Raw genomic sequence first — 24,672 nt, forward strand, 5'->3', positions numbered from 1 at the left:
CGTCATGGCGGCCTACGAGACGAAGTTGACGAGATTGCCAAGAGCTTCCTCGGATACGAAGTCAAGTACGTCGAAGAGACGATAACACGGCGGCGGACATGCTATCCAAGCTCGGATCCGGCAGGAAACCAATTCCGCTGGCATTTTCCTGGAGCATCTCCGGATACCCTCGATTAAGGGCGCTAACCGGAAAACCCAGAGGTGGCGGTGTCTCCGGCTAGGGAAGTGATGGCTATCATTCCGGCCTGGACCCAGCCTTTCTGGACTACCTCATCGATCAGAAGTTGCCAGAGGACGAGGTCCTCGCACGACGAATCGTCGGGCGAGCACGAACCTACACAATAGTTGATGGACAGCTCTACAAACGAAGTGCAGCAGGGGGTATTTCTTAAATGCGTCTCCAATCAAGATGGCATTGAAATCCTCGAGAGAGATCCACGCGAGGGACTGCGGGCATCACGCCGCTCCCGGATCACTCGTTGCAAAAGCTTTTCGGTTAGGTTTCTATTGGCTTCTGACTAAAGAAGACGCTGATAAAATAGTCAAGACCTGCCGAGGTTGTCGGTACTACGCTACTCAACCAAACGCTCCAGCCCAAGAGCTGAAGACCATACCTATCACCTGGCCATTTGCGGTGCGGGGGCTTGATATGGTTGGTAAGTTAAAAAAATCATCTCCTGGCGGTTTTGAGTACCTCTGGTCGCTGTTGACAAGTTCAGCAAATGGATCGAGGCTAAGCCGGTGAGAAAAGCCGACGGTGCTACGGCACTAAAATTCGTCTGCAGCCTCGTGATGAGATTCGGCATCCCGCATACGGCATAATCACAGATAATGGCACGAACTTTGCTCAAGGAGAATTGAGGGATTATTGTGAGACAATGGGGATACGATCGGACCTCGCATCTGTGGCTCATCCACGGTCAATGGTCGAGTTGAAAGGGCTAACGGCCTAATATTATCAGGAATTAAACCACGCCTTGAAGGACCGCTGCGACGAGCAGCCTGAGCTTGGGCTGATGAGTTGGAGGCTGTTACGTGGAGTTTACGAACTACCCCTAACAGATCAACAGGGTTTACCCCTTTTTCCTGGTATACGGATCCGAAGCCGTACTTCCTCCGACATCATCCACGATTCACCGCGAGTTTCCGCCTACAATGAAGAAACAGTGACGAGGCAAGACAGCTATCTGTGGACCTGATCGAGGAAGCTCGGAACTTAGCAGATCGAGAGATCCGCCATCTATCAGCAAAAGCTCCGACGTTATCACGATCGTCGAGTTCGGAAACGCTCCTTTATGGCAGGAGACCTGGTCCTCCGCCTTCGACAGTGAAAGACCATAAGCTGCAATCTCCATGGGAAGGACCCTTCGTCGTTAGCAAAGTGCTTCATAACGGGTCGTACTACCTTGTCGATTTCCGCGAGTTAAGGGATAGACCTGCTAGCGGCACCGGAAACGCATAGCGTGAGGATCCGGATGACATCTACGATGAAACAGATCGCCCTTGGAATATCGCACAGCCTACGTCCTTTCTACACTTAGCATATATTTTCCGAGTTCTAAACTCTGTAATAGTTATACATGATCAATGAAATAAAGCTTCTGGTTCACTCTTTTGAGTCTTTTACCTCCTTTACTTGTTCATTTTAGATCGTGTATGTTTTTTCCAACTAAAACCGCAGAGCTGGATTTTTCCGCCTAGGCGTGTATGAAAGTTGTGATTTTCAAAATCGTCCTTTAGGACGTAAGCTTAAGTTTTCCGATAAAGTTGTTATACATTGCGAACTCGTGGATTCCTAGTAGCGATTTCCGGCACCTATGCCTGGGGCTTGTTTCCGCGGTTATGGACGGACTGCCATTGGGCTTCGTCGCCGCTGGCGAGCGTTTCCGGCTAAGGTTTTCCGGCTCGTGGAAGGTCAAGCGGGCAAGCCGGAAAATAACGAAGTCAGCACTTGCTTTCCGACATAAAACGAAACATGCACATAATATTTAACGGATAGCAGGATAAGTGTTTCCGCCCCATGCATAATCGTTTCGTTCCTAGCTACTTAAGAATTTAAAGTCTTATTACAAACCCTCGCCGGGGCCAAAATGATGCATTGTTTTTCCCGCAGAATAAAAGTTTTCACTCCCCCTTAGCCGGAGAAGTCTTGCCCTCTGGATCTTGTTCCTTGGCGCCTTCGGCCGGAGAAGACACGTCTTCTTCACTTTCTTTTCTTCGAGAGGCAGCAAGGTGCTGGTCTTGGGTTCCTCTTGGGGAGCATCCTTGGAGCTGGTCCAGTAAACCGGGCTCCGGATTCCGCAGTCGCGCCTTGGCGTCGAGTTCCTTACGAAGTTCCGCTTCTAAGGGCTCGTCGGCAGCGAGGACGACCTTGTCGTAGAATTCCTCGTGCTTGGGATCCTGCGCGCGATACGGGTGTCGTAGCCGCTCACTGCATCCAGCAGCGCGCCGACATCCGCATCCGGAGGAACGCCCGTGGTCACTTCATCAAGATCAAGACCCGGAGTATGTGCTAGGCACATGGTCAAGGCCATTGCAGCTGCGCCTCGGGCTGAAGATGCTTGCAGATCCGTCACCAGCTCCGGCAAAACATCCATCTTACCAATAAGCTTGCGCACGTCGCAAGTGCGGCTCCTCTTGATGTTCAAGTTATAGCATATTTTGCGGGAGGCGGAGATGAGATCCTTGCAGTCATCGCCCGCGAGTTGCAGAAGGTCGTCCCGTGGGAACAAATTCCGGCGCTGTTCCGGGTACCCAAGCGGCTCTGCATACAAAGATAATCAGGATGTAAGCACGCAATTTGAGCGCAAAGTAAAAAACAATCGGAGCAAATATCTTGGCAAGGTTCCGATATCATACCCAAGATGTTCTCATTGAGCAAGTCCCAGTGTTGCTCCGCCGTCTCCATAAATTTCCGGAGTCCATTGAGCTCTTTTTGCTGCCTCCTGATGGTCTCGCTGTCAGCATTCTTTTTCAGTTCCAGCTCGCCCTTCTCCCTGATATGCTCGGAGTTTTTCTCCGCCAGTTGTTTTTCGGCCTGCTCCCTCTTAAGTTCCGCTTCCTTTAGCTTCGTCTCCAACTCTTGGTACGAGGAGCGCAGGTTCTCAAGTTCAGTCGAAGCTGTTGCAAGGGAGGAGGATGCGCCTATAATGGCATAAGTTAATAGCAAATTTGAAGTCGGAATTTGGTTAATGACGAAGAAGGCGGAAACCAACCTTGGGCGTCCGCCAGTTGTTTAGCCAGTTCCGCATTCTCATCCTTCAGGGTCCGGATATTTTCCGCCTGACTCAGAGTAACGCGGCGCTGCAGGGCAATGTTCTTGTGCAGCTCGTAGTGCAGCGCCTGCTGTTCCTGTAAAATTTAAACGGTGCAGGAGTAAAAATTCCGCCTGTAGCAGTGGTTTCTTTTAAAGCATCATTGCCGGAACTTTTCCGCCATAATGCTTGGGGGCTACTGGTCCATTCTAAAAAAACTTTCCCGGAAGTAATCTTTCTCTAAGCATCTAAGCGCTAACTACTTTTTGAGTTTCCGCCTACATGCTTGGGGGCTACTGGGGAGTACCTTTTGCTTGCAGATAAGTTGATCGCAGAACTGACCAACGTTTTTCTTGAAGTCCTGGATTTCCGATGTCCTGGAATCAGGCTTCCCCCAGGCGTTGTTCAGCATGGCGTTGAGCAGGTCTTGTTCAAGCTCCCACTTCTCCGCTTCAGTCAGCTTGTTGAAAAACTTAGTGGCATACGCCTTGGGGGTGGAAGTGGTGTCAGCCGGATCTCCAAAGTTCTTCGGAAAAACGACCATGTCGCCAGCGCCCTCTCCAGCTTTCTCGGAAGAAGTTACTTCAACCTCTCCTTGGCCTTGTTTTTCCGCCTCTTCTTGGGCAGGGCCTTTGGCCTTAGGATCTTCTTCGCCCGCATGCCCGCTGCTAACCGGAATTATTTCCGGTGGAGTGTTTGCGGCAGGTGGGGGAGATGGATCAGCCTGAGGGGGCGACGGTTGGGGAGTTGGGTGGGAGACGCTTGGTGGAACTGGAGTAGAGGGACCAACAGCCGGAGATTTCTTCATGTATTTTGTGATGGGCTCCTGGCTGGTGGTCCGCGTGGCAGCGGTTTTCGGATTCCTGCAAACAAGTGAAAGGGTTTAGACAAGAGATAATTTCGCTAAGTTAAAATTGCATCATGCTCGGAAACTTACGGGGCGCCGGGGATGATGGGGCGTGTGCCCTGGCCAGCTGTCGAGAGCATTCTTAGACGCGCACGCTCCGCTTTCCTTGAGTCTAGCGGAGGTGGTTTTGTCGTCTTCGGCTTCTTGGCGGAGGCCTCGCCGCTAGCTCCGGCTTCAGAGCCGGAAGCTTTGGCGCGGGGACGCTTTGTAGGTCGAGGGGCCGCCTTGCGGGGTGCCTGGTCCTCTTCCTCCTCGTCGTCTTCCGGAGCCTCCTCCGCCGTGTCGCCGGTGACGGGGACGCGAATGATGGTGCGGAAGTTTTCCTCCGCCAAAGTGTTGAGCTGGAAGGAAAATGAACAAAAGTTAGAGTTAAACATCAAAAAACTTGTGAAGTTTGAAGCATCGGAAAGAACAAAGCTTACCGGAGGACACTGATCGTTCGTGTACATATCTTTGAAAAGTTCCGGGACCTGTTGGCCCCTCGGAATCTTCACCAGCGTCTTGATCCTTCTCTTCAGAGAATCAGCCGGAAGATCATGGCGGGTAACCCGGAGAAGATCGTCCGCCCCGGTGTAAGAGCACATCAACCGCGCGTTGTAGCGAAGGGGCTGGATTCTCCGGGAAAACCAGCTAAGTGTAAGCTGGGCTCCGGTAAGTCCGTCGTGGACTAGCCAGGAGATTCTCCGCGCAGCTTTCTCCAAGGTTGGAGTCAGGGCGAGTGGAGGGACGAAGCTCCAGCTTGCAAGTTCTTCCGGAGGTTCGTTGACGAACTGGGGAAGGCCTTCGTGGACATCCGGAACAGGAACATTCTTCTCGTAGAACCATCCGGCGTTCCAGTACCGGACGGACTCGTGTGAATCATGGGGAGGATACATACGATTAGGGCGGAGCATAAACGTCATGCTTCCGCAGTTCACCATTGCTTTGTCCTTAGTTTCTTTCTTCACTCGGAAAAAGAATTGCCACAACTTGACATCTGGCCGGATCCCAAGATGTCCTTCGCAGAGAGTCACGAAGTTGGACAAGAGAAGGTATGAATTGGGGCAAATGTTGTGGGGCTGGAGCCCGTATGTGTTGAGGATGGAGAGGAAAAATTCCGAACAAGGGAGTGAAAGACCGCGTTCCACCCAAGCCTTGGTCATGACAACTTCTCCGGCTTCTGGCTTGGGGGCGTCGGAGTCACGAACGAAACTCCAGTGTGTGGAGATCATTCCCTCGTTCTGGAGCTCTCTAAGCTCCACGTCGGTGGTTGCGCAAGGCCACCATTGACCTCGTTCTCCTTCACGGATCCGGGCCTTGGACGCCCTCTTGTTTTCCGCCTCCTGCACCTTTGCTGCCATCCGAGCTTGTCCCTCGAGTTCTTCTTGGAGCTCTTGGAGGGTAGGGATCCGGCTTGGAGCGGTCTTTGGAAGATGCGGAAAAAGGTTGAGCTAGTCTGATGTCGGAAACATACGGTGGCAGGAATGATATAGGATCCGGGCATATGGGTTCTATTTGGTTGGGATCCGGGCTACTCGAAGAGCTACCAGTGCAAAGTGACGATTCGAGTGGCATGCTTCCGGCTGCACCCATACAAAGTGTCTGAGTACCCGGATCACTAAGCCTATCTTCTACACTAGGTTGTCTTCTACAAGTCCGGCGTACTTACCGCTAATGGCGCGGTGGTGCGACGGAGCTCCGGCGGAAGATGAGGTCGCCGAACTTGAAGGAAATCGGCTCGCGTGACCACGAATCGGCGGCGGAGCAAGTTTCCCGTTCAAACGTGAGAATCTTGGAGCGAGGGAAGCCTTGGTTCGGCGGCACTCGAAGTTCACCGGGGCGAAGTTCGCCGGAATCAAGATCTGGCGGGCGGCGCGGCGCGAGGAGGAAGACGATGTGGTGAGAGGGGTGTAAAGAATGAATTTTTACCGGGCCGCGGTGTATTTATAGGCCGCTCGGAGATTCGGGATCCGGATCCAACGGTGGAAACTGAACGGTCGCGCCGTTGGATGGATGACACGTGTTTAGGTCAAATGCGGTAAAACGACGTGGAGGTAACTTAACCATGCACTCCCGAAAATTCCGGCTGAAGATTTGCATCTGCGAAACTTTAGCGCGGGAAATGAGGAAGTTGTGCGCGGGAAATACGGAACTTCCGTTGTTAAGCATGATCTGAAGATGAAGGATTTCCGAAACCGTTAGAGTCTTTTAAGATTCCGGGTGATTCTGTGAAGATAAGATTGGCTTTCGTTCAAGCGAGAGTAACCCGGAAATGTTCTTTGGAACGTCGATGGATGAAGTCCTCGGGATGGGAGCATTTTCCGGCTATAAGTTGGAAAAAGAAGAAAATGCAAAGTTGGAGCTCTTCAAGTTTCTCCGCGTTACCAACGTTTGCCGGAGATCATGATGGACCAGCAAGACGGAGACTGCAGGGGAAACTCGGAGAACTCTGGGGGCTACTGTTGTGGGTATACTTCATAGGTGTACCATCGACAGTGCCTAGATCCGGCAAGCCCGGGTGGCCCACAGATGGTGATGAGGCATGTGGCCCATCGGGCGGCCCAGTTGCTGTTGATCATGAAGGAAGAAGTCCAGCCCAGGATCAGCAGGCCGGATCCGTACCGACCTAGGAGTGACCCGGATCCAGGGAGGCCCATGAGGAACCCGGATCCAGTACGACGTGTATGGAAGGCGGATCCGTGACGTGCACGGCAAGATATTGTACCGTAGCTAGGCTATCTGTAATCCGGCTAGGACTCTCCATGTAAACCCTAGATCCGTGCGCCTTTATAAGCCGGATCCCGGGAGCCCTAGAGGCACAACCACAACTCATTGTAACAACGCGAAAGCGCCCAGATAATACGGACAAGCAGTAGGCCCTGTCATCGTGCAGGTGTTCCGAAGCTGGGTAACTCGCGTACCACCGTCCCGTGAGCACTCCGCCCTATGGCCCCTACTTCTTCTCCCCCTCGTGAGGATCCCTCCTCCGAGGTACCGTCGATTAGGCAACGACACTGAAGGTGGACTTTTTAGGCATAGATGCATGCTGGATAGCGGTCTATGTACTTTGTCGTAATGCCCAATTAAATCTCACAATACTCATCATATCATGTATGTGCATTGTCATGCCCTCTCTATTTGTCAGTTGCCCAACTGTAATTTGTTCACCCAACATGCTATTTATCTTATGGGAGAGACACCTCTAGTGAACTGTGGACCCCGGTCCATTCTTTTACATCGAATACAATCTACTGCAATACTTGTTCTACTGTTCTCTGCAAACAATCATCATCCACACTATACATCTAATCCTTTGTTACAGCAAGCCGGTGAGATTGACAACCTCACTGTTTCGTTGGGGCAAAGTACTTTGGCTGTGTTGTGCAGGTTCCACGTTGGCGCCGGAATCCCTGGTGTTGCGCCGCACTACATCTCGCCGCCATCAACCTTCAACGTGCTTCTTGGCTCCTACTGGTTCGATAAACCTTGGTTTCTTACTGAGGGAAAACTTGCCGCTGTACGCATCACACCTTCCTCTTGGGGTTCCCAACGGACGCTGTTGTACGCGTATCAGCGTTCGCCCAGGCGGAGGCCCTGTGGGACAGCTCCCTGGCCGAGGCCCTCAAACGGCGCAGGCGGCAGGACGAGATGTCCATTCGCCGGCGTGCGCGAAGCGCTCCCGCTTCAACGACGGCGCCAGCCCTTTCGGCGGCCAGTAGTAGGCCGCGCGACTGCGAGCAACCGAGGCTGGTGTAGGCCGCGCGACAGGGAGTAGGTACGGCCGTTGTAGTTTTAGGTTAACTCGACTAACCATCTCTGTAAAGATGGTCCTTTTGGCCAATCAATAGTAATGAAAAAATCTTTTGCTTACCTTCTCACTGCCGACCGGGCCCGGTGATAACCCACAAGTATAGGGGATCGCAACAGTCTTCGAGGGAAGTAAAACCCAAATTTATTGATTCGACACAAGGGGAGGTAAAGAATACTTATAAGCCTTAACAACTGAGTTATCAATTCAGCTGCACCTGAAAAAACACTAGTAACAGGGGTGATGTGAAAGTAGCAGTAATATGAGAGCAATAGCAACAGTAACTCAGCAGCAGTAACAGTAACACAGAGGCAATGGCACCAGAAAATAGTTGATACTACTTCCAATGTCATATAGAACGAGTATATGATGATGAATGATGGACCGGGGTTCCAAGCTATCTACACTAGTGGTAAGTCTCCAATACAAGTGTTGGGTGAACAAATTACAGTTGGGCAATTGATAGGATTGAAATAGCATTAAGACAGAACATCAAGATTATTAATTATGTAGGCATGTTTTCCATATATAGTTATACGTGCTCGCAATGAGAAATTTGCATAACATCTTTTGTCCTACCAGCCGGTGGCAGCCGGGCCTCAAGGAAATCTACTGGCAATTAAGGTACTCCTTTTAATAGAGCACCGGAGCAAAACATTAACACTTGGTGAAAACATGTGATCCTCATACCACACCCTTCCCCTCCGGTTTCCCAATTTCTGTCACTTTAGGGCCTCGGGTTCCGGACAGCAATATGTGCAAACAACTTGTAGATACAATCTAAGCAATACATATAGAGCTTAAATCTAAGATCATGCCACTCATGCACTAGTGACAAGCATTAAACACAACAAGATTGCAGCAACAATAACTTCACAAACTTTATAGATAGACTAATCATAATGTAACAATCCATCGGATCCCAACAAACACAACACCGATTACATCAGATGAATCTCAATCATGTAAGGCAGCTCATGAGATCATTGTATTGAAGTACATGGGAGAGAGAGAGAGTACCAGCTAGCTACAGCTAGAACCCGTAGTCCATGGGGGAACTACTCACGGAGCATGATGGAGGCGGTGGCGTCGATGGAGATGGCTTCCGGGGGCACTTCCCCGTCCCGGCAGGGTGCCGGAACAGAGATTCTGTCCCCCGAATTGGAGTTTCGCGATGGCGGCGGTGCCCCTGGAGTCTTTCTGGAGTTTCGTCAATTCGTATCGCGTTTTAGGTCGAAAGGGCTTATATAGGCGAAGAGGCGGCGCAGGAGGGCGCTTGGGGGTCCCACCCCATAGGGCGGCGCGCCCCCCTTCCAGGCCGCGCCGGCCTATGGTCTGGGGGCCCCAGGCCTCCCCTCTGACTCCCCTTCGGTGTCCTGGTCCGTCTCGGTGAATTATGATGTTTGGTCTTTGTTTCGTCGAATTCCGAGAATATTGCCCGAACAGCCTTTCTGGAACCAAAAACAGCAGAAAACAGGAACTGGCACTTCGGCATCTTGTTAATAGGTTAGTTCCGGAAAACGTATAAAAACATTATAAAATGTGAGCAAAACATGTAGGATTTTTCATAAAACTAGCATGAAACATCATAAATTATAGATACGTTGGAGACGTATCACCCGGATGCACCCAACACAGACAATTTCCGCGACGGCCGAGCGTCCGCGGAGACGCAAACCTGGCGCATATTTGGCCAGGTTTGCGTCTCCGCGGACGGCCCAATCACTATGCGTCACGCCGCTGTAGGTGGTGCCAGACGCATTTCCGGTCACGGCGGACTACAAACGGTCGCACACAATCCTGGCCGTCCAACAGCTAGGTTGTCATCTTGTCTGAGACGGGAGATGTGACGTTTGCAGTGAGCTCCGCAGCTTCGTTTTCTAATCAGGTCTTGGCACGACACTTGATGTAGTGAGGTGCCTAAACAATTCAGTGAGACGCGTCCCTGCAGCTCGGTTGGGATTAACATAAAAAGTACTACTTGGTGAAACAAAACAATGAAACGTATGCCCAGATGACATGTATACTTCTCCCTCCTACCCATAAAACATATCCGAGATTTATTAAAATTTAAATGCATGTACATACTATTTAGTGTATAAATACATATAAATTTAGATAAATTTTCGACATATTGTATAGAACGAGAAATTGCTTTTCTTGCAAGTTCAATGAACCTAATATATTTATTGCCTACATTTCGCCTAAATATAAGAGCTTCTTCAGCCGCGTCCCCCAAAACATTCCCAAACGGCATCGAATTTATCGTTTGGGGGACATGTTTCGTTCGTGCCGCGCTTGGGGACATCGCTCCCCAGCCGCAACCCCCAAACGCGCCCCCATAACTTTAAATACTATATTTTTAGATAGAAGAAATGTGTAGGAACCATGTACTAATATTGCTGCTAATATTTAAAGCGGTGCAACATAAACAAATTTTACATATAAAAACTTCAAAAAACATAAACAAATTACATATAAAAATTTAAACTACTTTTTCTTTAATGGCTCTGCCTCGTCGTCCTCACGGTGATGCTTCCTACACGTCACCTTTTCCGAAGAGGCGGTGTCGTTCGACACGTCGGAGGAACTTGTGTTCTCCTCGTCGTCGATGGTGCTCGCCGGCTGCGCCTTCGCCTTCGCTTTTGCCCGAGCCGCCGCCTCCTCAGCCTCTTCTTCCTCCACCTCCTCCTCGGCCCCCATTTCTCGCCGTTGTCTGGCGGCGGGGAATCATCGTTGCTAGGCGTCGCATCTTTGTCCCACCAGTGGCGCCATCCCGATGGCTTACCCTCGCCGTCAGTGTCTGATGGCAGCTGAGAGAGGCCGCTCATTGTGAGAGAGAAGAGCTTTCGATGAATAGCGGCCGGTTGTAGATCGGGGAAAGCGCACAGTAGGGGTCTAATTGAGCGCGGATGAAAGGCGGCGCAAATATCGAAGAGAGCGGCGGTTGCTCTTCCGTGGTGTCCGCGCTCCATTCCGGTGGTTCGCACGTCGATCGATGCGGTTGCCAATACGACGATTCCCCTTCCCGGCAACTGCACCGTCTAGGTAGGCGACGATTGAGCGTCCGTTCGTGAGTCGCTGACGCGTTGGACCCGCGACTCCTGGCATCGCTTTTCGCTATGTCCGGTGTATCCGAAGCGTCCCTGTGTAGCGGGGACGGACTCGAAATGCTGAACACCATATTGGGTCGTGCTGGATGGAAAAGGTCTTTCGAGCATACGGCTGGCAACGTTTTTCTTTTATTCAATGCGTTTCAAATCTTTTTTTAAATGCTTTAGAGGCCGCGGCTGAAGATACTGCAAGAAGTGAAATGGGAGATGACATAGCGGCAAGTTGAGCTACAGAGTATTATAGCGTGGTGATGGTGTAGCATGGGTGGGATACCGGCACTGAACGCGAGCGTAGGGGAATCTCCGTGTGACGGGTGACCTTGCGGCGGCCGTCGGTTGTCTAGTTGGCGTGGAGCCCCGCGACACCGTATCCGTATAGAAAAAAATGTTCCACGGCGGAAACGAGGGCTGGGTGCCTGGGTGCGTGGAAAACGCGGCATGCTGGGCTCATCCGTGGAACAGCAGACCAGGCTACCCCACCACTTGAACGAGTACCCCACTAATTTCATGGGAACTTGGTGCGCCCCTTACATTATGGACTCCCTTCTCTAAAGTTCCCTCTTAAAATAAGCTTATCGTTCCGTTTTAAGAGTAAAATCGGAAGGTCGAACCGATACAAAATGTAGAGAGAAGAACCTCCTACAAAATAGATCAAAGGTAAAAAAAAAAACACGAAAAACCAAAACGTGTCACTTAAGATATTGAAACGAGACCTAGTCGAGTCAGGGCTCCACGACGACGCCCCCAAAAGGGCAACGACACACTGCGCCGCCGCCGTCGAGACTGCAATGTTTTTCACCCGGTGCCGTATCGCGGGAGGGATGTCTACAACGACGCCCTCCAAGAGGGTTACGACACCCGCAGGCATTGCCACCGCTCGGGTCAAAGTGTTGAGCTTTCGTCCGGAAGCATCCTCACACCACACCCGAGAACTCAGCCACCCGCTGCCCCCGCATTAGGTTTTTCGAACCATGATCTGAGAGCTGCCAAAGCCGAAGTGCTGCCAACACCAAGATCCCCCATCATCCTCTCCACGCCATCCCCATGACCGAAGAGTGAGAGCACCACCACCACCACGTTTCCCGCCGTAGAGCCATCAGCGCATACCACCTTGACTTGACCAACACATGACTTGACCATCACACCGCAACGCAGACGGATTGGACAAGGTAGGAAGACACCATAACCAACAGTCATCAGGGCACACGACAGTCCGCGTGCCACTTGCGATGCTCTCAGTGCTGACGCACAGTAGCAAGGCCGATTAGGCCAAGATCAGGCCCGACAACCTGCCAAGCCCCAATCAGGCCTCATTAGCCGTGTTGCCATGTTGCTGCGGCCGGGCTGCCGCTGCCACCCCTCTGCAGATTCGTGTCATTGAACCTTGCCACCACCGACCGAACCTACCATGTCCTAGCCAGACACCACGAGCGACGTCACCGTTGCCTCACTCCTCACAAGACAGCCTCGGTCGAGGCCACACAGCTCCGCAATGCCCGGGGACAGAACCACACCGTTGCTGGCGTTGCACCGTCGTCGATCAAGCTGGTCATTTTGTCGGAATCCAAGAGCCCACCTTCGGACGCCAGCAAGAACGTCGCGATGACCTTTGATGAGGACATCCCTACTACACTACTACCTCTATCATTGCAAGATGAAGAAAAATGTTGTTGTGAAGCCCAAGTCCAATAAAGTCAGGATTGGGCTAATGACACGAGCTCGTGCGAAGCTACTCAAACAACAAGTGAACTTGTTCCTAAGTGATACTTTGATCGACGAGAACTTTATACTGTCTAATTCCTTTTACTTATGTATGATCAGGTATGAAGAAGGAGCAAACATCGCACGAGGAGGAGAGGAGCAGCTGGACAAGAAGCTGGACGTGAAGCTGGACATAAAGACATCCTATGGAAGCGCGAGGGACGAGAGGGAGACATGCGCGAGGGGAGAAGAAGAAGTCTAGGCCGGCGCCAGGCTCGGTCAGACCGGCCACCACGCCGGCGCGGCCGGTCCCAGGCCCGGTCCAACCGGGTGCCCGACCGGATCCCCATCTTGTGCCAACCGGGAACTATCCAGTAAGCCCGGACGCTTAGCTCGGTCACCACCCGGTGCCAGGCCCGGTTGAAACCGGATGGCCCGGTCCCAGGCCCGATCGATCGGCCGTATGACCGGCCGACTCCGAGTCTGTCTCGACCAGATCCGATCTGGATCAGTTTTATATGTAAATTTTCGACCTGAGGTCGTCCTGAACCCCTATATAATTGCCTAGGACGCCCCCAAATTAGGTTTAGACCACGTTTAAGATAAACCCTAGTTCATAGTTGATTGCTTTGCAACTCTATTGAATCTCTACGCCATATTGCATTGATTTGGTGTAAACTCCTGAAAGGTCTTGTGTGATCTGCTGTTCCATTGGGGATTAGACGGTTGCAACTTACCGCTTCATGGTCGGTGGCTACGTGCGCAAGTGTGTGGAGGTGCGAATATCTTCAGGGTTGAGAGATGTTGCATTGGCGACAGGGACCAATCGAGAGACTTCATTGCGCCATACAAGTTATCATCCACTTCATCATTGTGTATCTCCGCTGTGTTCATCCCGTGATCATCATCACCACCGTTGCTTACTGAGAAGATTGTGCCACCCCTTATCAACTTGGTATCATATTTCAGTGTTTCCTCGGTAAGCCATCCACAATCCACCCCATAGTTGAGTTGTGAGTGTTTTCCTATCCAGAAAAAGTCATAAAAATTTAGGGTTAGGATTTGCCATAGCCTTAGATTGCACTAATTTCGATTTTTAGTTGATTTTCGTAGTTGTTTTTGCGTATCTTTTTCTTCCATCTAGTATTGTCAGGGCTTGGGTTTCCGCTATCATCTAGAGTCAGTTTTTGTTGCTCCGAGTCCACATAGCGTACAGTGTGCTTGTCCCAACCATAGACACAACCTTTCGATATAAGTGACTAGGAACTTCCCCAGAAGATACTAGTTTTACCGCTCGACAGGCTGCTCGTTAGATTTTCGGTGCTTTGGCAATTTCTGTTGGCCGTGTTACAAGGAGAAGAGTCGTAAAATCAATTTTTTTTACTGTAGCTACAGAAATAGAGGAAAAGAAAAGGTGATTCAAAAAAAAGAGTGAAAAAAGTGAAGTGCTAGTAAGATCAAGTGAAGGCCTAGTTTACTTTTCTGCACCTGTAGTTGAGCAATCTTGTGCCCGCTTCATTGAACTTTGCTAGTGTCTCTCGAGTGCATTGCAACCTTTTCATCCATATAGTTGCCTTGCCACATTTATCGCCTTGTGTGAGTATCATTGGTTGTCTACGGTCAGCGCTAGAGCTTGTTATTGGTGCAAATAGGTATCCTACTACAGCCCCACATATATCCTGCTTTGTCGTGTGATTTGTTCTTATACCCTTGATATTCGCTTCGCTACATCTCTGCACTAGTTGTCACTACAAGTGGTAAGCAACAATAATTCACTTTGGAGCGGTAAGATTTCCTTTTCTTATCAGTTTTGAGTGAGTTGTGAGAGTACCACCATATATATTTGTTTTAGTGCACTAACCTACTAACCATGTCTTCTGGTGATGAGAAAATTGTTAACCAAAAAAACAAGGATGCCGCTGGTGTGATGACATGGAGGGAGTATGAAGCTCTTCGTAATGAGATGCAACGTGAATTCCGCACTCAGGATGAAGAACTTAAGGGGACCGTTCAGGAGGTGTCCCAGAAGCTGGATGCTACTAATGAGACCGTCAATGCTATGCAAGATCAAATGACGGATATTCAGCGCAATATTCAAGCTTTGACACTCGGTTGAGAATTTGACCCAACAACAACACCATGAGGATGAAGATGCTGAGCTTCAAGATGAAGCACCTGGTGTTGGTCGTGGTGCTGGGCGTGGTAACCGTGGTCGTGGCTTTGTTGAACTCGGACGCCATGATCGTGGGTTTGAGGAAGAAGACGGATTGGGTAAGCCAAAGTTCTCGATACCCAAATTTGAAGGAGGTGTTGATGTGGAAGAATACCTCACTTGGGAGCTGAAGATTGAGAAGTTATGGCGCTTACATACTTATACTGAAGATAGGAAAGTTAAGCTTGCTTCCTCAAAATTTTATGGCTATGCATTGCGTTGGTTGGATGGAGTTATGATGTCTACGGGAGCTTCTATTCTTGTAGACAGTGTTGGGCCTCCAAGAGCAGAGGTTTGTAGAACAGCAGCAAGTTTCCCTTAAGTGGATCACCCAAGGTTTATCGAACTCAGGGAGGAAGAGGTCAAAGATATCCCTCTCATGCAACCCTGCAACCACAAAGCAAGAAGTCTCTTGTGTCCCCAACACACCTAATAGGTGCACTAGTTCGGCGAAGAGATAGTGAAATACAGGTGGTATGAATAAGTATGAGCAGTAGTAACGGCGCCAGAAAAGTGCTTTGCTGCCCAGGACTGGCGTGTGGGTGATGGTGGTAATATTGCGGAGACAGATGATGCAGAGAACAAAGAAACAAGCAGCGATAGCAGTATTGAGGAACAAGGCCTAGGGATTATACTTTCACTAGTGGACACTCTCAACATTGATCACATAACAGAATAAATAGATAGATGCTAGACTCTACACTCTCTTGTTGGATGATGAACACCACTAACTGTGTAGGATTACACGAACCCTCAATGCCGGAGTTAACAAGCTCCACAATATTCGATGTTCATATTTAAATAACCTTAGAGTGCATGACAGATCAACATAACTAAACCAAGTACTAACATAGCATGCACACTTTCACCTTCACGCTACGAAAGGAGGCATAGATCACATCAATACCATCATAGCAATAGTTAACTTCATAATCTACAAGAGATCACAATCATAGCCTACGCCAAGTACTACACGATGCACACACTGTCACCATTACACCGTGCAGGAGGAATAAACTACTTTAATAACATCACTAGAGTAGCACATAGATGAATTGTGATACAAAATACATTGTAATCATAAAGGGATATAAATAAGCACTTCACTATGCTCTTCATAACAGTGAATAAGTATTCTGTGAAATATAGCCTAAGAGACCCACACGGTGCACACACTGTCACCTTTACACACGTGGGACAAGGAGTCTCCGGAGATCACATAAGTAAAATCCACTTGACTAGCATAATGACATCTAGATTACAAGCATCATCATATGAATCTCAATCATGTAAGGCAGCTCATGAGATTATTGTATTGAAGTACATAGGGAGAGAGATTAACCACATAGCTACCGGTACAGCCCCGAGCCTTGATGGAGAACTACTCCCTCCTCATGGGAGACAACAGCGGTGATGAAGATGGCGGTGGTGTCGATGGAGAATCCTTCCGGGGGCACTTCCCCGTCCCGGCGGCGTGCCGGAACAGAGACTCCTGTCCCCCAGATCTTGGCTTCGCGATGGCGGCGGCTCTGGAAGGTTTCTCGTACCGTGGCTTTTCCGTCTCGATGTTTTAGGTCAGGGACCTTTATATAGGTGAAGAGGCGGAGTCGGAGGGTCGACGAGGCGATGACACAATAGGGGGCGCGGCCCAGGCCCTGGCCGCGCCACCCTGTCATCTGGGGCCCCTGAGGCCCCCCTCTAGCGGCTCTCGGGTGTTCTGGATGCTTCCGGGGATTCTAAGATGCTGGGCGTTGATTTCGTCCAATTCCGAGAATATTTCCTTACTAGGATTTCTGAAACCAAAAACAGCAGAAAACAGGAACTGGCACTTCAGCATCTCGTCAATAGGTTAGTTCCGGAAAACGCATAAATATGACATAAAGTATGCATAAAACATGTAGATATCATCAATAATGTGGCATGGAACATAAGAAATTATCGATACGTCGGAGACGTATCAGCATCCCCAAGCTTAGTTTCTGCTCGTCCCGAGCAGGTAAACGATAACAAAGATAATTTCTGGAGTGACATGCCATCGTAACCTTAATCATACTATTGTAAGCACATGTAATGAATGCAGCGATCAAAACAATGGTAATGCAATGAGTAAACAATTGAATCATATAGCAAAGACTTTTCATGAATAGTACTTTCAAGACAAGCATCAATAAGTCTTGCATAAGAATTAACTCATAAAGCAATAATTCAAAGTAAAGGCATTGAAGCAACACAAAGGAAGATTAAGTTTCAACGGTTGCTTTCAACTTGTAACATGTATATCTCATGGATAGTTGTCAATGCAAAGTAATATAACAAGTGCAATATGCAAGTATGTAGGAATCAATGCACAGTTCACACAAGTGTTTGCTTCTTGAGGTGGAGAGAAATAGGTGAACTGACTCAACAATAAAAGTAGAAGAAAAGGCCCTTCGCAGAGGGAAGCATTGATTGCTATATTTGTGCTAGAGCTTTGGTTTTGAAAACATATAGAGAGCATAAAAGTAAAATTTTGAGAGGTGTTTGTTGTTGTCAACGAATGGTAGTGGGCACTCTAACCCCCTTGCCAGACAAACCTTCAAAGAGCGGCTCCCATTTTATTTTATTTTTGTGTGGCACTCCTTCCAACCTTTCTTTCACAAACCATGACCAACCGAATCCTCGGGTGCCTGCCAACAATCTCATACCATGAAGGAGTGCCTTTTTATTTTAGTTTTATTATGATGACACTCCTCCCCACCTTTGCTTTCTCAAGCCATGGCTAACCGAATCCTTCGGGTGCCGTCCAACAATCACATACCATGGAGGAGTGTCTATTTAGGTTAATTAATTTGGGACTGGGAATCCCATTGCCAGCTCTTTTTGCAAAATTATTGGATAAGCGGATGAAGCCACTAGTCCATTGGTGAAAGTTGCCCAACAAGATTGAAAGATAAACACCACATACTTCCTCATGCGCTATAAAACATTAACACAAATCAGAGGTGATAAATTTTGAATTGTTTAAAGGTAGCACTCAAGCAATTTACTTTGGAATGGCGGAGAAATACCATGTAGTAGGTAGGTATGGTGGACACAAATGGCATAGTGGTTGGCTCAAGGATTTGGATGCATGAGAAGTATTCCCTCTCGATACAAGGCTTAGGCTAGCAAGGTTATTTGAAACAAACACAAGGATGAACCGGTGCAGCAAAACTCACATAAAAGACATATTGTAAACATTATAAGACTCTACACCGTCTTCCTTGTTGTTCAAACTCAATACTAGAAATTATCTAGACCTTAGAGAGACCAATTATGCAAACCAAATTTTAGCATGCTCTATGTATTTCTTCATTAATAGGTGCAAAGTATATGATGAAAGAGCTTAAACATGAGCACAACAATTGCCATGTATCAAGTTATTCAAGACATTTTACCAATTACTACATGTAGCATTTCCCGATTCCAACCATATAACAAATTAACGAAGCAGTTTCAACCTTCGCCATGAAAATTAAAGGCTAAGAACACATGTGTTCCTATGAACCAGTGGAGCGTGTCTCTCTCCCACACAAGCATTTATTCAAACAAAAATAAAAACAAACAGACGCTCCAAGTAAAGTACATAAGATGTGACCGAATAAAAATATAGTTTCAAGAGAAGGAACCTGATAATTTGTCGATGAAGAAGGGGATGCCTTGGGCATCCCCAAGCTTAAATGCTTGAGTCTTCTTGAAATATGCAGGGATGAACCACCGGGGCATCCCCAAGCTTAGAGCTTTCACTCTTCTTGATCGTAGTATATCATCCTCCTCTCTTGACCCTTGAAAACTTCCTTCACACCAAACTCGAAACAAACTCATCAGAGGGTTAGTGCATAATCAAAAACTCGCATGTTCAGAGGTGACACAATCATTCTTAACACTTCTAGACATTGCTCAAAACTACTGGAAGTCAATGGAACAAAGAAATCCATCCCACATAGGAAAAGAGGCAATGCGAAATAAAAGGCAGAATCTGTCAAAACAGAACAGTCCGTAAAGATGAATTTTATTGAGGCACCAGACTTGCTCAAATGAAAATGCTCAAATTGAATGAAAGTTGCGTACATATCTGTGGATCACTCACGTAAATTGGCATAATTTTCTGAGTTACCTACAGAGAATTAGGCCCAGATTCGTGACAGACAGAAATCTGTGTCTGCGCAGTAATCCAAATCTAGTATGAACCTTACTATCAAAGACTTTACTTGGCACAACAATGCAACAAAACTAAGATAAGGAGAGGTTGCTACAGTAGTAACAACTTTCAAGACTCAAATATAAAATAAAGGTACTGTAGCAAAATAAACACATGGGTTATCTCCCAAGAAGTTCTTTCTTTATAGCCATTAAGATGGGCTCAGCAGTTTAAATGATGCACTCGCAAGAAATAGTATTTGAAGCAAAAGAGAGAATCAAGAGGCAAATTCAAAACACATTTAAGTCTAACCCACTTCCTATGCAAAGGAATCTTGTACACAAATGAATTCATGAAGAACAAAGTGACAAGCATACGAAGATAAAACAAGTGTAGTTTCAAAAATTTCAGCACATAGAGAGGCATTTTAGTAACATGAAAATTTCTACAACCACATTTTCCTCTCTCATAGTAACTTTCAGTAGCAACATGAGAAAACTCAACAATATAACTATCACATAAAGCATTCTTATCATGAGTCTCATGCATAAAATTATTACTCTCCACATAAGCATACTCAATTTTATTAGTAATAGCGGGAGCAAATTCAACAAAGTAGCTATCATTATTATTCTCATCATCAAATATAGGAGGCATATTGTAATCATAATGAAATTTATCCTCCATAACAGGTGGAACCAAAAGACTACTATCATTATAATCATCATAAATAGGAGGCAAAGTATCATCAAAGTAAATTTTCTCCTCCATGCCCGGGGGACTAAAAAGATCATGATCATCAAAACCAGCTTCCCCAAGCTTAGAATTTTCCATATCATTAGCAACAATAGTGTTCAAAGCGTTCATACTAACATGTTCCATGGTTTTTTTAATTTTCGGATCAAACCATCCATGTCTTAAATAAGGAAATAGAATAAGAAGCTCATTGTTGTCCATTATGCCTTACTAGTGTAAACAAGAAACAAAAAGATGCAATTGCAGGATCTAAAGGAAATAGCTTCGAGCACACACACAATGGCGCCGAGAAAGAAATGTTACCTGGAACCGGAGTATGAGTGCCTTTTACCTTTCCTCCCCGGCAACGGCGCCAGAAAAGTGCTTGATGTCTACGGGAGCTTCTATTCTTGTAGACAGTGTTGGGCCTCCAAGAGCAGTGGTTTGTAGAACAGCAGCAAGTTTCCCTTAAGTGGATCACCCAAGGTTTATCGAACTCAGGGAGGAAGAGGTCAAAGATATCCCTCTCATGCAACCCTGCAACCACAAAGCAAGAAGTCTCTTGTGTCCCCAACACACCTAATAGGTGCACTAGTTCGGCGAAGAGATAGTGAAATACAGGTGGTATGAATAAGTATGAGCAGTAGTAACGGCGCCAGAAAAGTGCTTTGCTGCCCAGGACTGGCGTGTGGGTGATGGTGGTAATATTGCGGACAGTACAGATGCAGTAGAACAGTAAACAAGCAGCGATAGCAGTATTGAGGAACAAGGCCTAGGGATTATACTTTCACTAGTGGACACTCTCAACATTGATCACATAACAGAATAAATAGATAGATGCTAGACTCTACACTCTCTTGTTGGATGATGAACACCACTAACTGTGTAGGATTACACGAACCCTCAATGCCGGAGTTAACAAGCTCCACAATATTCGATGTTCATATTTAAATAACCTTAGAGTGCATGACAGATCAACATAACTAAACCAAGTACTAACATAGCATGCACACTGTCACCTTCACGCTACGAAAGGAGGCATAGATCACATCAATACCATCATAGCAATAGTTAACTTCATAATCTACAAGAGATCACAATCATAGCCTACGCCAAGTACTACACGATGCACACACTGTCACCATTACACCGTGCATGAGGAATAAACTACTTTAATAACATCACTAGAGTAGCACATAGATGAATTGTGATACAAAATACATTGTAATCATAAAGGGATATAAATAAGCACTTCACTATGCTCTTCATAACAGTGAATAAGTATTCTGTGAAATATAGCCTAAGAGACCCATACGGTGCACACACTGTCACCTTTACACACGTGGGACAAGGAGTCTCCGGAGATCACATAAGTAAAATCCACTTGACTAGCATAATGACATCTAGATTACAAGCATCATCATATGAATCTCAATCATGTAAGGCAGCTCATGAGATTATTGTATTGAAGTACATAGGGAGAGAGATTAACCACATAGCTACCGGTACAGCCCCGAGCCTCGATGGAGAACTACTCCCTCCTCATGGGAGACAGCAACGGTGATGAAGATGGCGGTGGTGTCGATGGAGAAGCCTTCCAGGGGCACTTCCCCGTCCCGGCGGCGTGCCGGAACAGAGACTCCTGTCCCCCAGATCTTGGCTTCGCGATGGTGGCGGCTCTGGAAGGTTTCTCGTACCGTAGCTTTTCCGTCTCGATGTTTTAGGTCAGGGACCTTTATATAGGCGAAGAGGAGGAGTCGGAGGGTCGACGAGGCGATGACACAATAGGGGGGACGCGGCCCAGGCCCTGGCCGCGCCACCCTGTCATCTGGGGCCCCTGAGGCCCCCCTCTGGCGGCTCTCGGGTGTTCTGGATGCTTCCGGGGATTCTAAGATGCTGGGCGTTGATTTCGTCCAATTCCGAGAATATTTCCTTACTAGGATTTCTGAAACCAAAAAACAGCAGAAAACAGGAACTGGCACTTCGGCATCTCGTCAATAGGTTAGTTCCGGAAAACGCATAAATATGACATAAAGTATGCATAAAACATGTAGATATCATCAATAATGTGGCATGGAACATAAGAAATTATCGATACGTCGGAGACGTATCAAGTTACACGTACTTGTCAAGAAGATAACGAGCTGCCAGTTCGTACATGGCGCGAGATGAAGGCCATTATGCAAGCTCGTTTCGTTCCCACTAATTATTTGCGGTCTATATATGATAAGTTGACCCTCTTGAGACAAGGTGTGAAAATTGTTGATGTTTATTTCATGGAGATGGAGATGCTTATGCAGCGGGGCCATGTTCGTGAGTCACTTGAGATGATAATGCAGCGTTTTCTACATGGTTTGAAGTATGATATAAAAGGCATTGTTCGTCATCACAGTTACACCACTATGAATGAGTTGCTACATCATGCAAGAGAAGCTGAATCACAGTTGGCTGAAGAGGCACAAATTAAAGGTCGTGCTACGGGAGCTGGGTGCTACACGCCTAGGCCGTCCCCATCTACGGCGCTGGCGCCATCTTCGCGCTCCGCATCTTATTCTACTCTGTCTAGCAAGCCGGTCTCTAATGTGTCCAATACAAAGAAGTCTGAACTTGCTGCAAGTATGAGTGGTTCTAGCATGTCTACTGCGCGCAACCGCGATATGAATTGTCATACATGTGGTGACAAGGGTCACTTTAAGAGAGATTGTCCTAACCGCAAAGTTATGATTATCAATGAGGACAATGAGTATGAGACTGGAGATGATGTTGATCCATATGCTCCAGAAGATGATGACTATGACATTGATGATGTAGATGCTTATCCGTCTGAAGCTCGCACTATTGTTGTGTCTCAGCGTGCTCTTAATGTGTTGCCAAGTGCATCTACTCAGTGCTGCAATTTGTTTTCCATACAAAGGCTTTAGTTGGTTCTGACAAGCCTTGCAAGGTCATTATTGATGGCGGGAGTTGCCGCAATTTAGCAAGCAAGGAGTTGTGTACCAAGTTGAAGTTGAAGTATCTACCGCACCCGCATCCATACTATATTCAGTGGTTGAGCGATAATGGTGAGATGAAGGTAAACCACATGGTGCGTGTTGAGTTTGAGATTGGACCGTATAAGGATTCCATTGATTTTGATGCGGTTCCTATGACGGTATGTCACCTACTATTGGGTCAGCCTTGGCTCTATGACCGTTCTGTGCAACACAATGGCCGTGCCAATACATATCACTTGGAGTTCAAGGGCAAGAAAATCAACTTGCAGCCTATGTCACCACAACAAATTGTCAATGAATCTCGTCAGAAAGTTGAAGTAAACTTGGAGGAAGCACCTATAGATAGGCGAGAGAATTGTAATGCCGTGAGTGATATAACGAAAAGTGAGAGAGTGAATTCCTTAGTCTTATTAGCCACCAAAGAGGACATGAGAGAATTTAGTGAGGATCCTACAGCCATGCCTCTTGTGCTCATGTACAAGGGTGAGGTTTTGGTTTGTAACGACATGACCCCTATTTCTCTTGGTGTTTCTAGTGTTTTGCAGGAATTCAGCGATGTGTTTCCGGAGGAGGTACCCACATGATTGCCACCATTGCGTGGTATTGAGCATCAAATTTACTTGATCCCCGGAGCTTCGCTGCCCAATAGGGTGCCATATAGGACGAACCCCGAAGAGACGAAGGAGATACAGAGGCAAGTACAAGCGCTACTCGACAAAGGTTATATCCGCATAAGCCTTAGTCCTTGTGCTGTTCCTGTTATTATAGTTCCTACGAAAGATGGTACATGGTGCATGAGTGTAGATTGTAGAGCGATAAACAACATTACTATTCAATATCGTCATCCTATTCCCCGTTTAGAGGATATGCTAGATGAATTGAGTGGTGCTGTTGTTTTCTCTAAAATTGATTTGCGTAGTGGTTATCATCAAATTAGGATGAAAGAGGGGGATGAATGGAAAACAGCCTTTAAAACAAAATTTGGTTTATATGAGTGGTTAGTAATGTCTTTTGGTTTGACTAATGCACCTAGCACCTTCATGAGACTGATGAACCATGTTTTGCGTGATTTTAGTGGCAAATTTGTGGTCGAGGTCGACGCCTTTTGAAGGGGGGGGGGGGAGATTATGTGGACATCCCTACTACACTACTACCTCCGTCATTGCAAGATGAAGACGATGTTGCTGTGAAGCTCAAGTCCAATGAAGTCAGGATTGGACCAATGACACGAGCTCGTGCGAAGCTACTCAAACAACATGTGAACTTGTTCCTAAGTGATACTTTGATCGATGAGAACTTTATACTGCCTAAGTCCTTTTACTTATGTATGATCAGGTATGAAGAACGAGCAAGCATCGCACGAGGAGGAGAGGAGCAGCTAGACAAGAAGCTGGACGTGAAGCTGGACATGAAGACATCCCATGGAAGCGCGAGGGAGGAGAGGGAGGCATGCGCGAGGGGAGAAGAAGAAGTCCAGGCCGGCGCCAGGCTCGGTCAGACCGGCCGCCACGCCGGCGCGGCCGGTCCCAGGCCCGGTCAAACCGGGCGCCCGACCGGCCCAGCCCGGCGTCGACCGGATCCCCAGCTTGTGCCAACCGAGCACTATCCATTAAGCCTAGACTCTTAGCCTAGTCACCACCCGGTGGCAGACCCGGTTGAAACCGGATGGCCTGGTCCCAAACCCGGTCGACCGGCCGTATGACCGGCCGACTCCGAGTCTGTTTCGACTAGATCCGATCTGTGCCAGTTTTCTATGTAACTTTTCGACCTGAGGTCGTCCTGAACCCCTATATAAGTGCCCAGGACGCCCC

General features: G+C 47.8%; 1 protein-coding gene across 1 annotated transcript; it reads right to left on the reverse strand.

Moving 5' to 3' along the window:
- Window positions 1-2,342: 2,342 nt before the first annotated feature.
- On the reverse strand, window positions 2,343-4,745 carry LOC139835874 (uncharacterized). The gene is made up of 5 exons (XM_071825764.1): window positions 4,584-4,745; window positions 4,192-4,502; window positions 3,537-4,117; window positions 2,860-3,144; window positions 2,343-2,764 (listed from the first exon to the last, which is right to left on the reverse strand). Exons 1-5 carry the CDS (start codon window positions 4,743-4,745, stop codon window positions 2,343-2,345), a joined length of 1,761 nt encoding a protein of 586 aa, XP_071681865.1.
- Between the last annotated feature and the right edge of the window lie 19,927 nt (window positions 4,746-24,672).

Source organism: Lolium perenne, chromosome 2 (assembly GCF_019359855.2).
Source record: "Lolium perenne isolate Kyuss_39 chromosome 2, Kyuss_2.0, whole genome shotgun sequence".
Taxonomy (NCBI): domain Eukaryota; kingdom Viridiplantae; phylum Streptophyta; class Magnoliopsida; order Poales; family Poaceae; genus Lolium; species Lolium perenne.

Excerpts from the sequence above, each read along its gene's own strand:
- LOC139835874 (XM_071825764.1), bottom strand. The coding sequence starts at position 4,745 with ATGTGCTCTTACACCGGGGCGGACGATCTTCTCCGGGTTACCCGCCAT. Across the intron at positions 4,118-4,191 it reads CCCATCATCCCCGGCGCCCC|GAATCCGAAAACCGCTGCCA; the intron begins GTAAGTTTCCGA and ends ACTTGTTTGCAG. Across the intron at positions 2,765-2,859 it reads GCTCAATGAGAACATCTTGG|AGCCGCTTGGGTACCCGGAA; the intron begins GTATGATATCGG and ends CTTTGTATGCAG.